The sequence below is a fragment of the Miniopterus schreibersii genome, assembly GCF_964146895.1.
Source record: "Miniopterus schreibersii genome assembly, chromosome: 20".
Classification (NCBI taxonomy): Eukaryota; Metazoa; Chordata; class Mammalia; order Chiroptera; family Miniopteridae; genus Miniopterus; species Miniopterus schreibersii.
Window position 1 is genome coordinate 5,179,515 of NC_138122.1, and position 15,162 is coordinate 5,194,676.

The 15,162-nt window shown below is 49.0% G+C and overlaps 1 protein-coding gene across 3 annotated transcripts in view; it reads left to right on the forward strand.

Moving 5' to 3' along the window:
• The first annotated feature begins 1,717 nt into the window (after positions 1 to 1,717).
• The window catches only part of OPCML (opioid binding protein/cell adhesion molecule like), a 1,023,398-nt gene continuing 1,009,953 nt past the window's right edge, over positions 1,718 to 15,162 (forward strand). For all 3 annotated transcript variants that reach the window (XR_013997786.1, XM_081122824.1, XM_081122825.1), the window contains exon 1: positions 1,718 to 2,208. Coding sequence is in view for 2 of the 3 variants with exons in the window: in XM_081122824.1 (XP_080978950.1) it covers positions 2,148 to 2,208 (61 nt within the window). In the remaining variant the exon portion in view is untranslated. The remainder of the gene's footprint in view (positions 2,209 to 15,162) is intronic.

A 15,162-nucleotide genomic window follows, 5' to 3' on the forward strand; every position in this document is an offset into this window, starting at 1 on the left:
AGCGAATTTCTAAATATCATTGGTTTAAAATTCAAAGCCTTTTTCCACTCTGTCTTTCATCCCCCAAATCCTCTCCCAGTTTTTTTCCTAAAGGGTTTCTGTCTGTCTGCTGTTTCTCCGTGTTGGAATAACCATTTGATTTCTGTGGACTGTCTGATCCCTCCTACCTACCCAGTTCTGTTCTCCAGCAGATTTGGCCTCTAGCGATAATGCTCATGAACTTCCGTAGCCTTGTTCAAGGGAGTCACAGGTCCATTTGCTTGTGAATGACATGTTTGCAACTATTGGCTCTAAAGAATTTGACTTTAATAGTTAGTGCTCATGGGCCCTATTACCTATCTTGTATGATCAAAATATGTTAATTGTTGGGTGGTCTCTACAAATCTATTGTATGCCCTTTTCAGACAGGAGCAAGTTTTCTTCTTTATATTCCCAGCCTTGAAAAGAAAGGAACTTTATAGTAAGTAGGCACTTCATAAGTGCCAGGTGAGGAACTCACGTATCTTCTACTTGACTCATAAGGTTTTCAGACTTGGTTCTAAAGAGAGAAGTAACCCATGGTTTTACTTCTTCAAAAACAAATTAAGTTTAATTTTGTCAAAATAACTTGTTGGCAACTGGTTGTAAGCATAGCTGCTTGGAAACTATGGATTTTGCTGTAGGACAGACCTGGGTTTGAATCCTGACTCTGGTTAGCTGTGTGGCCTTCAGCAAGTAGCCAAACATCTCTGAACTTCAGTCTCGGCCTGTTAAAACCCAGGGGTGAATGCCCACGTGGCAGGACTATGGTGAGGAGTGACTGGAATCATACATGTGAATCCTGTCCCTTCGAGGCACTTGGGAGAACATCAGCAGCTGAGGCAGAGGAGAAGGGAAGGGCGCGCTCACACAGGGACCTTCCCAGATCTGAGCCACCACACTCTGAGCTGGGAAGGAACCCACGCCAGCCCCCATGGGGTCTTTGGAGGACATTCTGGGACAGAAATAGTGTTTTAATAGATGTGCCCAGTCCCTTCTCTAACGCCCAGTGCTGTTCTTATCACAGAGCCTCGACGTTCAGCAGGTACTTTAGGGGAAGCATTTACTCACCAAGCAAACTGCACAGCTCACAAGCGTGCGCTGGGCAGGGCCGCCCTCTGTCACCCCAGGTGTCCAGCGGGAGAGTTCTGAGGTCCCTCACACAGAGAGACACTCTTCATATAAAGTGCTCTTCCAGAGGAAGGGACAGACTGGACTGGGACCAGGGAAAGAAAAACAGGGGGCAGAAAACCACAGGTAGGTGCCCCTCCGGGGCCTTCTCATCTGGAAGATTTCGGAGGACACCAGCGAGTTTCCGCTGCCTTAGATCTCACTGAATATATCCCTGCCTTGCCGTCATCATAGCAATTGTCTGGGCTCCTACAGCAGCTTGTCCCTGGAGAGTTTCAGATGCTCCAGCTGTGGGGAGCTGCCCACTTCCCTGCATCCTCGGTGGAAAAACCCCAACGCACCCATCTTTCTGCTGGGCTCTGGATGGCAGGATGGGGGAATCAGGTGCCGATTTAAATGTCCCAGTGTCCCCGTGGGTGAGGTTCCTGCTGCCTTCCTGCCTGGGCCAGGAAGAAAGAACAAAGATAAGGAATTTTCATGAACTTTGGTCACATTTGCTGCCTTGTGCCCTGAGCCCTGCCCGAGACATGTCTGTACCAACACGTCCCGCCCCTCCCCGCTGCTCAGCAGGGCGCTGCTGTGCCCACAGAGGCCGCACGCTGGCCCAGTACCCAGGTACCGCACACGCTGCTGTGCTCTGTGCTCGGGCTGCGTGGCGAGGAAGGGACGGCGGCAACTCCCCTCCGAGCGAGCCTCCCAAATAGGAAAGTGTCCGGGTGACGCCGGAGAGGGGAGCCAATGCGTGCCTGGGAGGAGGTCTGCCCGGCGCCCCGAGCCGCTCGGCGCTGACGCCCGCGCCAGTTGTGTGCATGTGCAAGGGGAGCCCGGAGCCGCTGCCTGCCTGCTCCCATCTCGCGCGCTTGCCCCCCCCCTCTTGCTCTCCCTCCCTTTGCAAACATTGGATTTAAACCTGCTCAGAATTCAGCACAGGAAGGCGGCAGCCCCGAGCAGCAGCAGGAGCGGCAGCCAGCCGGCCGCCCAGACACCGCAGCCTCAAGATGTGCCACCCCGCCTGCTGGGTCGTCTTCTCCGCGACAACCGCCCTGCTCTTCATCCCAGGTACGGCCGGCGTCTGCGCTGGTTCTGAGGTGCTAGGGCAGCCGGGGAAGGGGAAGGGGAAGAAGGGGGAGAGCCGGGCGGAGAGGGAGTGTGAGCTGCCTGGGGCTGGTGCACGCGCACACCCGCTCGCACGCACGCAGATGCTCGCAGCCCGGGATGGGGCTTGCTCTCCGCTCCCGGCCGGGCATCGGTGAGCTGGGTTCGAGATCCGCACCGCACTGTGAGGCGCGGTCGTTTCTGTGAAAGGGGCCGACTGGCATTAACCAGTTGTGGTCCCAGGGGCAGGAGAAGGGGGTGTCAGCTCCCACTCACAAACCCTTCTCGCCACTTCTGTCGAGACCTGCAGGCGAGAAGGGGTATCCTTATTTCTCCGCGGGCCTCTCAGTTCCAGCCTCTACCTCTGCATCTCCCTGTCTCTCTATTTTTTTCTGTCTCTCTTCCTGTCTCTTTTCTCTCCCCGCTCTCCCTCTGCCTCTGCCCCTCCAGCACCCTCTCCCCTACTCTCTCTCACTTCAGCTCCCCTCTCCCCCCTTCCCTCTCTGCTCCTGAATTTCTGGTCTGCGCACAGTCCTCCTTCCACCTCTCATCCTTTCTTTAGCATTCCACCAAATGGGTGGATTATGCATTTGAAATTCAGAATCCTCTCAGTTTCTCCCTTTCACTCCTCACATGGGGAACAGAATTTGCCCTGCCAGGGTCTGAGATGCTCAGTCGGAAGGAGGGCTGGGATCGGGTCCACCTGACTCTCCCCAGCACCTTCCCTGCCTTAGCTAATGATTTAAGTGTGATCCTACCTATCAGAGCACTTACTTGTTTGGGGAAAACAAATCCGCAGTGACACAGGTAAGCTGCTGCAGTCCTGCCCCAATGAGCTGAGTGGAAGTGCTGCAAACCCAGCGCGTCCTAATGGTCTGGTAATTGCAAGCCTGTCATTCTGGAGCATCAACCGAGTGCCTGCAGGCATCCCTCCCACAGTGCTGAAGGGTCTGGGTATGCCCACCAAGGATTTAGGATGCAGCAAAGAGTCTGTGGGGTTTCTATCTAACCCCAGCCCCAGAAAAATTTTCTCTTGCTTTCTCCAAACTGAGATACATGAATCTGGTTAAACATTAGCTTAAATCTAAAATGTCATATATATGTAAAACTAAGGTTCTTAAATCTTACATATCCTGATATAGGTAAAACACAGACTTTTACATTTTTATATTCAATTCACTTCGTTTTGTTTTTTGTTTTTTTAAGAACATAAATTCCTAAGTATTTTCTAAACTACCAAAGTGAAATCAGACAAATGGGAGTTTACTGGGAAGAAAGAAAGAAAAACATTATGTAATGTTTTGTAACGCCTTTTTAACATTGCACTTTTCCTAGCAGAGACGGGCTCTGCAGGACCATGTTCCCAGCTGTTTTAGGGGGGAAGTTCAGAGTAGGGGCGCTGCTGCTGTTCTTCCAGGCTCAAGCCTGGGAGGGGATTTCAGCCCCACGGTGCTCAGGGGGGAAGGCAGGGCAGCACCGAACACTCAGGTCCTGCTCCAGCCTGTAGAGGGAGCCAGGCAGGCACTTTGGGTCCACAGTGTGAGAAGACAAACTTTCCTGTATGTGCCAGTCCCCAGCCTGGGAGACAGCTCCGGGGACTTCCTAGCCCCCAATCTCCCTCCTACCACTGTTCTGGGCACAGGTTGGCCGAACAGTGGAGCTCAGGACTCCCACGCCCGGGGATGCTGGCTGTATGCTTGCTCTCCCCATCACAGGAATCGTAAAATGACATTTCACAAGAGGAGGGGACTGAGCCCCAGGCAGCTGAAGCTGCATTGCAGTGCACCCCAAAGGAAGCACACAACCCGGGTGCTACCTCCCTGTAGAGTTCCTTTGGCACCTAAAAATGCAGCTCCACTCCATTGGTGGGAGCACTGACCTTGCTCGGGAGGGGAGCATCCATACCAAAGCCAGCTGGGCCCCGGGAATGGCCTCAGCCTGGGGCCCAGCCTGCCCTCCCCAGAATAAAGCCTTTGGCGTGAGGAGGGCAGCCAGGCAGGCCACGGGTATGACCTGCTCTGAGGACTGCTCTTCATGCTCACTGTGCCGGGGACCTGGCCTCAGAGATCTGGAGCAGGGGGGAGGAAAGGTGGCCTCGAGAGGTGCCCCTGGAGAGAAGGAAACATCACCTCGTGAAGGGTTCCTGCGAGAAAGGGAACCTGGCTGGGTCCAAAGTTCTGACTAGTTGCAAGGGCTTACTTGTGACTTCTGGTCCTCACTTATTTTGCTTCCTTTATTATGTTTTCAGACTCCCCCCTCCCCTTTGTTTCAAATGATGCTTTTGCTCCCACTGCGGTTAGTACCAGCTCCTTGGCCATTTACTTCCTCTGCACCTAAAGACAGGGGCTAATGTAATAACAAACCCCTGATCTGGTTACGCCTTGGTCTTTTTTTATTTTGAAGCTTTCTGTTTTTGGTAAAACACGTTTCCTCCCAGAATAATTGTAAGGCTAATGCGGTTGTCACATGGTGCCTTCCAGGGGCAGGCCGATGGTCGCAAATTGTTTTTCTAGCAGAATCTCGGGGATGGGAAAGACAGCAAGTGAACACTGTAACGCGCTCACACCCGGGATGGGGAGAGGGCCTCCCCCGACAATCCAATTGTCACACCAGGACTTAAGACCCTCCTGAAGACCTGGACGCCGAGAGTGAGGTGCTCCTGTTGTCCTAGGTGGGAGGACAGATGAGACTGTGCCAGGAGCACCGTGACCTTGGGCCTGGGGGCCTTGTGGGAAGAGAAGTGGGTGGTGAAACGAGCCTAGAGAAGCAGGCATTTGCCTCAGAATCACCTGGGGCGGGGGGCAGATTGAAACACAGATTTCCTACCCCCATTGCAGACAGGCACTTGATCAAGCCTCCCAGGTCCTTCTGGCCCTGGCCTACAGCTTTCAGGTGGAAACACTTCTTCTGCCTGCCTTTTGTCCTTTTGTTCTGAGAAATGGGAGAGCAGCGGCTGGGGGTGGCGTGGGGTGTTGCTGCCCTTAGTGGCCAAGGCTCAGCTCCTGGGAGGGCAGGACATGGGGGTGGCGTGGGGTGTTGCTGTTTTTAGTGGCCAAGGCTCAGTTCCTGAAGCACGGCACAGCCCACAACAGCCACCAGGCCAGCTCACTTCTAGGAGGATTGACTCTCCAACCCAGAGGGCTCCTTTTCTCTAGCTTAGCTCATTACCCCTTTTCCTCAGCTCATCCCACTGGGTCTTCTGTCTTGTGACTCTAACCAGGGAGTTAACCGGGAAGTATCCTATCTACCTGGGCTGGACTAAGGAATGCCCCATGCACAGGTCTGTGTCTGCATCTACAGCCACAGCCACAGCCACAGCCACAGCCACAGCCACAGCCACAGCCACAGCCACAGCCACAGCCACAGCCGTGTCTCCCATTTCTTACCACGCTTTGCACTATTAGGTCAGGAAGACCTGGACTTGGACAGACAGTTCTGTGAGGTACAGGATTTTTCTTCCCCAGCACACACCTGCTCATGGCTTCCTCCAGGGAAGTGCCCTGGGCTGTGGGGCCTTTAGGCTGGATGGTTGGCTTTGGGGTGAGATGTGGAGGGGGACTCCACAGCCAAGTTCCCGTGAATTCCTTTCCCCACCCTTCCCCCGTCACCTGCACGGTGTTGAGGAACCAGTTAAGATTGCCTGGTTTGCAGGAGGGATCAAGTGGGAGAATCACTCACCACTGGGAAAATCCTAGCCCTAGACTAACTGTAAAAGAGATATGAACAAGGACTGAGTCCATTTATGATCGAGAACTCATCATCCCTCTGCCCATCATAGATCTATGCCCCTGCCCCAGTCTCCAAGCTGTCCTGTGGCCCTCAATCCCTTAAAAATGATGGACGTGTTAATAAGGTCAGACCACTTCCTGTCAGCGGTGGCCCAGTGACAAGAGCAGACCCTGCGGAGGAGACAGGTGTAGGCTGCCACATGAGTTGTGTTTTCAGTAGCCTGGAGCGGGACGGCATTGCTCAACCTGAGATTCATCAGAGACTCCAAATGGCTGAGGTTCTCTTGAATGACTTCAGTCCTGTCTGCCTCTGTACTTCCTCTCATTCTTAGCACCCTCTGCCATGTCCTGTTGCCTGGGAGATTACAGGAGATTCCTTAAACAGATGGCACTTGCCTGGGTTTGTCATTTAGTAGCTCTGGGCCTCTCACACCGGCCACTGGGAACTATATACCTCACTCCTGCGTCACATCTTCACGGGGCAGAAGACTTGCCATAGGGTGGGGCTCTACCAGAGCCTCCGAGTGCATAGGAGCTCTTTGAGGTTGGTTCGGTTAGCTCAAGGTATCTCGGGGTCTCAGTCTACCACTCTGTAGGATGGGTTCCAGTGATGTATGCTTCCTGCTTCCAATTGGACAGGGTAGCCAAAAGTGTAAGTTAGATGATAACAAGATAAACATTTATGAGTTTTTAACGTAAAAACTCATCCTGGTCTGCTAGTAATAGAGGAAGATGAGCAGGGGCGGGGAGAGGGCATTCCTTATTAATAACCGGAGGAGGATAGGCTGGACCATCTGACTCATACGTCTTTGTCACTGTGATGAAAACTAGCTGAATACAGTCCATCATTTATTTATTCAACAAGACTTTATATAGATTCTGATTAAACAAAATAGATTAAGTAAGATATCATCCTGTCTCAAGAAACATAGATCCAGTAAAACAGGAAGTTATTCAGTGTTTTTCTTTTTTTGGATGCCCAATGAGACATGCATGCTAACTCTGAGCGTCTAGGGCCGTGGCTTCTCTGTGTGGGGGAGGGAAGCAGACATGGCCCCTTTGGTCTCCTGAAATATCGCTTTGCAGTGGTTTTGGTGGAGCGCTGTGGACATGGGCTTGTGCATGAGCCTCGGACTGTTGTACTCTAGGAGCCCTGTTGCCTTGGGGCTGTGGGCTTTGGTTTTCCTGCCCCAGGCTCACTGGACAGGAGCCCGTGGACTGCTGCCAGGCCTGCAGCTGCCCGAGCTGGGGAGGAAGGAGAAATGAAAGCAAAGCCTAGCTGTTCCTGCCAGTGAACTCAAGTGTTGGCCCGCAGATGCCCGTGGCTGCTGACGAGCCAGCTGTCAGCAGTGGTGGCTATTAGCACCTCTGGATACTGAGTGGCACCTTCCAGACACAAGGGGCCGGGAAGGTACTCAGAGGAAGGAGATAGACTGGCATCACCTTGGGACATCTCTGCTCTCCTCTCCCACTCCTTCTGACCCTGCTAAAGATGCCAAGCTCTGGGCCCCGCAGACCTTGGTCCCTCCAGCCTTTTCATGCTAAGCACTGGACTTTGCTTCTTAATCTGTGGGGCCTTGGTTGTCTCTGCCTTTCCCTGAAGGGCATGGGGGTGGGTCACAGTGGGGCATGGACATAGCTTTATTTGCTACATTTCTGCACCACTCAACTCTATGTCTTGAGAAGGTGGTGTTTGTAAGGCTCGAGGCAGGATTGAAGGTGACCCTGAGAATGGAGCAGCAATAGATTCTATAGTCATAGATATACCTGAAGACAAATACACTTACTATTGCCTTCCTATAGGTGACTGAACATACACTCCCTCCTCACTTCACCCTCCCCACTCATTTCAACACAGGTATCCAAGTCAGAATTTCAGTAGCCTCAAAATCACATGCACAGCTTCTTAAGGAGAGCAAGCCACTTCCTTCTGACTTCCATCCTTCCCTCCCAGAACTCCCTGCTGTAGCCTCCAAGCCTCGGTCTCCCTGTGGGCACCTTCAGCAGCAGGCTGCACCACAAACAGCCCTGGCTATGCCTATGTGAATGCTTCCCTCTGGTGACAGAGGCCTCACCCTCCTGCACAGCCCCCACCAGCCTCTGTGTCCCAGAGAGGGGCTGGAGGTAGGCCTTGCACTTCATTTACATCATTCCCTCCAACCCAGACCCCTTGGTGCTGAGAGGCTGGAGACGCCCCTGCAGTCATAGATGAACTTAATCAACTGTTTGGAAAAATGTTCTGTGATACCCCTGGGCAATGCGCTGGGTAAGTGCAAAGCATTTTCATTAGGGTGCAGTCACATTTCCTTTAATGAGCAGAGATATGATGCTGAGAGACCCTTGGAAGAGCTGAGATGAATCAGCGCAGGCCATTGATTAGAATGCTGCTTGCATGTCCTGGGAAATGATTAAGGGACAGTCTGGTGGCACACCAAAATCCAACTTGGAGAACACCAGCAAAATGGCCTGAATGAACATTCTTAAACCTTGTTACCTAAGAATAGGGGATTTACAAATGCTGTTTCCTGACTGTTGGGAGTTTACTCGGTGGTTTTACTAGTCTCTTGCTTTATGGTTTACCTGGAAGATTGCCTTTGGTCTCATTTGTTCACCATCCAGGAATTGTGGAATAGGCAGTGTGCAGGTTGTCCAATTCTGATCCTACTTGAACTAATATGACCTTTTTTTGTGTTTAAAACCCCATGCAGACTTCTGGTTGTCTTTAGAATAGAGTCCTGAGTACTCAATATGGTCCACAGGCCATGAGCTTACCCCTGCTCTCATTGAACTTCATCTCTGGCCTCTCTCCTCTCCTGGCTCTTGGCTCTGGTCACTGGAATCTCTCAGCTCCTCAAGGCTTCCCTGTAGGCCTCCTGAGCTTGGGAAGTTTTGATTCTCTTATCATGTTGTTTCTGTCTAAACATCTTTCCCATCCTTTGAGATTCAGCTTAAATTGTGCTTTTCCGGGAGAACATTCTCGATGTTCAAAAGTAAGTTAGGTCTCCGTCTTTATTATCCAAGTCCACAGTAATATTTTCCCCTTTCTAATACTGTGAGTCCATGTATTCTGAAGTAATTCTCTGTTTTATACCTCTCTCCTCCCTAGACCGTGGTTCATGAAGGGAGAGATCACATCTGTTTTATTCTCCAACAAAACCTCAGGGCCTAGCACAGTGACAGATATAGAACAAGCTCTCAGAATGTATTTGTTGAATGAACGAGTGAGTGTATGAATGAATGGATAAATGAATGAGTAATCAGCCAAGGTCACAAAAATACTAAGTGTCAGCTTATCTATTCTATCATTCCGTTCCATCCCATTGAATCTTTAGGGGCATCTGGGTCACTAGGCCTCGGCCTGCCCTCCAGCTTCCCCATCTGCAGAGTGAGGACAGAGAGGCTTGGGGATGCGCTTTGCTAATGGGAGATAAAAATGTGCAAAGAATGCTTATAAATAATTACTCATTCCAGTGTTCATGCTTGTCAATAAACACCAGCTCCAAGCTACCAACCAAACACACATCAGCAGCTCAGAGCTGGAGCCTCGTGCTTTCAGATTTCACATCACATGTTGCGACAGACACGCCTGAGAGTGAGAGTCATTTCGTAAACACAGATGTAGGTCCTGATGTGGGCTATTGGCTTCATATAAACCAAAATTACTCAGCAGATTTAATTAGGATGTCTGTTGAAGTGGCCCCAATTATTTGAAATTTAGAATCATTCCCGGGGTGCCAACAAGTACATAGTGTACCAATACAAGGTGGAATTGTGTTGTTCACAAGAGATAAAATGTTGAGTTAGGGATAGGGGAATGTTAATAGCATAGGAGTGAGTCACGCTACTTAAATGGGTTGATGTCTATGTGGAAAAAAGAGGCTGAGCAAATCAGAAGAACTAGAGGAAGAATTTTCTCATTTCTTATACCTAGTCACTTTTCATAGTAGCCTATTTCAGAGTGGCTATTTCATGCCTGTGGGATTCCGAACAGCAGGGATCTTGCCCGATTTACCTCTGAGTGCTTTAAGTACAAGTACATTTACTTACTTCACATGTTATTGATTGAGTGATTACTATGGGACGAGCACTATGCTAGGCACTAGAAATACAATGCCTGAACAAAACTCTTTAAGGTCCCTACTCTCTTGAAGTTTATAGTCTAGTGGGAGAGATGGACACACCTTAAATAAACACCATTGTGATTGCAGAAAAGACAACTTAAAGAAGGCTCTGGAAGGGGAGGTCTGTGCTGCTATGATTGCCTATAGGAGGGTTTGATCTTGTGAGGGAGACTAGAGAAGTCTTTCCTGTGAAAGTGAGAATGGAGCTGAGATCAGAAGGACGAAGTGTGGGATTTATCCAAACCCAAGGGGGAAGACATGGGGAAGGCAGAGTGAATAGACCATGCAGAGGCCACGTGGCAGGAAAGATCAGATGGCATTATCCTCTGTGGATGGAGCATAGTGGGAGGAAATATGGTGCAAGAAGCTGGAGGGCAGGGAAGGCGTCAGAAGATGCAAACAGCCCTTGAAGCTCATATCATCATTTTGGTCTTTATTCTAGAAGTGATGGAACACCACTGATGTGATGCACGTGGTGGAATGAGGATCCCGAATTGAATTTTTGAAACTTGTTCTTGTTGTAGTTTGTAGAATGGATTAGAGGTAAGCAAATCTGGAAGGGCAGACTAGTTGGGAGGTCATCAGATGGGAAACGACTGGTGGTGGTTGAATCAAAGAGACATGGGTCACTTGAGAGCCTTTGTAAGAATGTCATAGGGGTAGCATACTTGTCTGAAGAATCTGAATCTAAAAGTAAACCCACAATGAACAGTTATAGCCATTTAGAAAGCATTGTGAAGACTATCTACCCCCCACAGATCTTCATTTTTAAATTTTTTTTAATTTTTATTTTTTCAGTTTAGGTGTAATCTTGCCCTGAAGCAAGGTATAGATTGTTTTAAGAAATTCCAGAGTTTTGGAAAAATCTAATAATCTCAGTTTTTTAACCGGTATCTTCTCAGGGTCCAAAATAGGAGCTCAAAATTGAATCACTCAACTTCTCAATCCAGCAAAAAGATTGCAAAAGACTTCTAGTTGTGTTATCTGCTGGATCCTGCCCATCACTGTTTCCTCCTGGAAGGAAACAGACATTTTAAAGACTTTTTGATTGGACTCTAGAGTGACTTGTGAGTATTAAGATGTAACCAATATTATCATGATGATATAAAAGCATGCACGACCTCCCCCCAAGGTCCACTGCCTAGATAAACCACATCAACTTATTTAGAACAGTAGAGGTCCCTGGAACTGAAACAGACCACGGAGTTTGTCTAATCCATTTCTTTCATTTAATAGATAAAGACATTGAGGCAAAGAGAATGCAAGAATCTTATCCAAGGTCACATAGTCCAACAGTGAACAAGACAATTTTTAATAGTTTTCAATAACCTGGGGTCATAGCCTGCCTGGTACCATTTCAGCATGATAGTGAAAGGCTGAGCTGAACTTTATCTCCTAGCCTGATACCCTATTGGAAAATGAATTTGTAACCTTGACCACTACTCTGTTTCCATGAAACTCTCTTATCTTAGTGGACAAAGAGCATCGTGGAACAGGGTAACTCCATGATATCTTTTACCTAAGGATTAAGGTGACAGGTCACAAAACAAAAGAGAAGCCTGTTTTTTTTAGAGGCTTTCTCATATGCTGAATGACCTTTGTATCTGAACTAGGAGACTTCTAGAAAACAATTGTTTCTTGATATGCAGAAGGAATGCTCAGAGTAGTACAATATCAAATTCGGCATATGTGTTAACCTGACTTGTTTGGTCTACACACTGTGAAAGGCATCTGCCTTTATTATCACTATACCATCAAAACATCTAATTTAACTCTCTTTGGTCTTGGTTCTGCACTAAGCCAAGAGAAAACCCAAGCCAAGAATGCCATACTCTCCATATTGATAATTCATAATTAAATGGTGACTTACAGTGTACAGAGTGGCATCCATGTGCATCATAACTATCCTGTATATTAGTGAGTGAAAGGGCCAAAAGAGGTCTTCTTACTTCCCCACTCCTATCACCACTACCCACTGCCTTAGCAATTGACAACATTTGCACAGAGCACAATCAAAATGACAGGCCCAAACCAGCTGTAGACAAATTCAGAATGGAATGTAAGAGTTCAGATTCAGACATGCTGGGTATGATCAGGAGTGAATGCAGTAAAATACATATGATGGTAGGATTGCTGAAACATGACAGTGGTGGGGCCAATACCCACAGACATTTCTGTTCCTAGGAAGATAGACCTAAGGAAGCCCATAGCTTCTCTGAATAAGCCAACATGGTTCTTCTGAACAGCCCAGTGCCAAGGGATTCCCTGAACTCCTCAAAGGGAGGAGAATGTTGGAAGAGAGAATGTGGACGATGGAATAGGCCATCAGCCTACAGGCTCCAAGAGAAGCCGGAGTTTCCTTGGGAGTCCCCTGGCTTTCTCCCATGGAGAAGTGAGTGCCCAGCCTTACTTGGCACCGGGGTGTGTGCCTCTTTGGGTGAGTCCCAGAAGAGAAGAATGATGAAAGCTACCAGGAGTCTGCATCTCTCCTGCTGGGCCCTCGCCTCCTTTTGTTTGAGGCAAAATCCTAAGAGTAAAGGGGCCCTGCCTTACAACAGCCACACTTTCGCCCCTCAATGTCCATGAAGTGTGGACCACTTCTTTATTATGACCCAGATGACCCTGTCTTTACATCTCTCATTTAAGTTATTTATTTTTAAAGTAAACAGTCAGCTCTTTTGCCATCATCGTGAGAGCAGAGAGGCTGACCTCACACCCAGAGACGTGACCTCTGGCTCTGCCTCTGAGCGTGGAACTGGCAGTGGGGCGCAACCTCCCCAATACATGTCATCCTTGTAAAACAGGGAGAAGGAACTGTTTTACTTACTTCCCACTTCAGCCATAAAAGCTGTGAGAAATGCCTGATAGACGGACCCTCTCTGACGTGCTCTGCAGTTCCAGGCTGCCAGGTCTTATTGCATAATGTGGGTTGGCCACTTCTGTCTGGATATTTCTCTCTTCTTCTTCCGTGTCCACCTCCTCACTCCTAATTTTCTCTCTTGCTCTGACTACCATGGGTTAAGGTTATAATTAGCAGAGTGCTGTGACATTTGCTTTGGAGGAGAAGGCCTATTTCAGGGAGCTCCAGCATTCGCTTCCCTAGACTTTAAGCAATGTTTGTTTGCCTTCTTTTTTCCACGGAGAGTACTGGTAAGTGATTCATGTTTCCCCAGCTGAGCTACTTTGTCAGGACAAGAATGTGGATTCTGCATTTTGGGTTAGCATGAGAGACTCAGACGGGGTAGAGAGCAACTCCAGTGCGGAGCCTAAACTCAAGCAAGAAGTGCTCTCCGTCTTTGTGCCAGGCCTGGGCTGATGTGCCTGCCTCCCAGCTTGCACTCACGACTAAATGCAGAATTTCTGAGAGCAATGTGCATGTGGAGAAGATACTTTTGTGGAAAGAGAAGTCCTCTTTGGCTCTCCTGAACACCTACTAGAGAGGGGACTGACTAATTTCTTTCCATATGGGCTGGTTAGTGAGTCCCTAGAGATTGTATTCATTGCCCAGGCCCAAGGGGAAACTGTACAATACTTCAGGTCACTACAAACCCATGCAGCTTATGATGGGCTGAATCCAGAACGAGATCATAGATTCACTGGTATGCTTGGGTGGTACAAATGGAGTAATCTGTAGAACCACACCTCTCTTGTACGCTGCCCTAATCCAACATGCTCAGCTTCTTAGTAGCCTCAGAAAAAGATCCAGCCTGAGTGGAGATGGTGAGCTGGCCCACAGTTCTGAAAAGGGCCCTTGAGGCCAAGAATCTCTGAAGCACACTGCACTGGGTAAAGCCTTTCTGGGCCATCCTTTGCATAGCTAAAGCCTGTGGGCCTTGACTATAAGCTGGGTCTTTGGGGTAGAGTAGAGCTTGCTTATGCCTTAGCTACATACTGAGTCTTTGTCTTATCTGAAGTGGGGTGGGGCACTGCTGTAGCTCCCCTTTGGAATTAGAACACTCAATTTTTTTTTATCATATTTTGATATTTACAAAGGCCTCTGGGTCTAGTTTTAGATGGGCAGACTCTCACAGATGTAGGGCTACACCATCTAGCTTTGGTTTTGAAGTGCTCAGCTCCCAGCTCCCAGGGCCCATTCTCGTTCATGTGCATCTGAAGCTGTGTTGATGTGGTCAAGCTCAATAGAAACTGAGGACACTTCCTTGGAAGCCAAGGCAGAGCATGAGAGTCAGGTTTGCTTGGCGGGCACATCTGCTTGTAGATTAGAGGTGCAGAGAAACCAGTGACTTGTCCCCCAAGTTAGTCTTCAAGAAGCACCATTGAAGTCTGTGTGCTTGGGGGGCCACGTGGAGGTTCTTTGTTGTTGTATTTGGTGGCAAAATGAGATTTTATGCTGTGGTTGAAGAGCAGAAGTACCGCAAGGAGTTCAGGAGGGTAGGAAAGGGTCAATTACAGCACAGTCTCCGCTCCCTCCTTGTAACGCGCCCTACACTCTCTGTTCCTCTTCAGTGTCAGTTCTTAATGACTGTATTTATTTGCTGCTTTTTGATGGTGACATCTGGGGAGAGAGCAGATGTGATAGATTTTTCAGTAAAGACGAAGCTCTCCAGTTTAGCTTCTCCTTCTGTTATGGCTCCCAGATGTTGGCTGCAGGACTAGGTTCTCCATCAACAGAGCTCTCCCTTAGGCCTGTAATTGGACCTTAGTTTTCTCAATAAAATAGATATATAGGAAATATTTCTCATACTCTCTCAAAGCTCCTTGGGGCTTCTTCCTTTGTATGGCACTGAGGGGGTGAGAGTACCCAGCCAGGTCAGTGTGACGCCAGAGAACAAAGGTTAAAGCTGGAAGGAAAGTTAAGAAGGAAGTGGAGCTGGGAATGACTGAAAGCCAAAGACAAGGAAGGGTAAAGACAAAGCACCAGGCCACCAGGAAAGAGGGCACAGGGACAGAAGCAGAAGGCGAGGCAGCCACCCAGGAAACAGAGCTGACAATGCACCAGAGACTAGGAAGCCTGAGCTGTGGGCAGGTTCTTGCCTTGGAGTGGAGCACCTTCCCAGTGTTGGGGTGGTGTATAGAGGCTTTCAAGGGGTGTCACCCGCTGGGGCAAA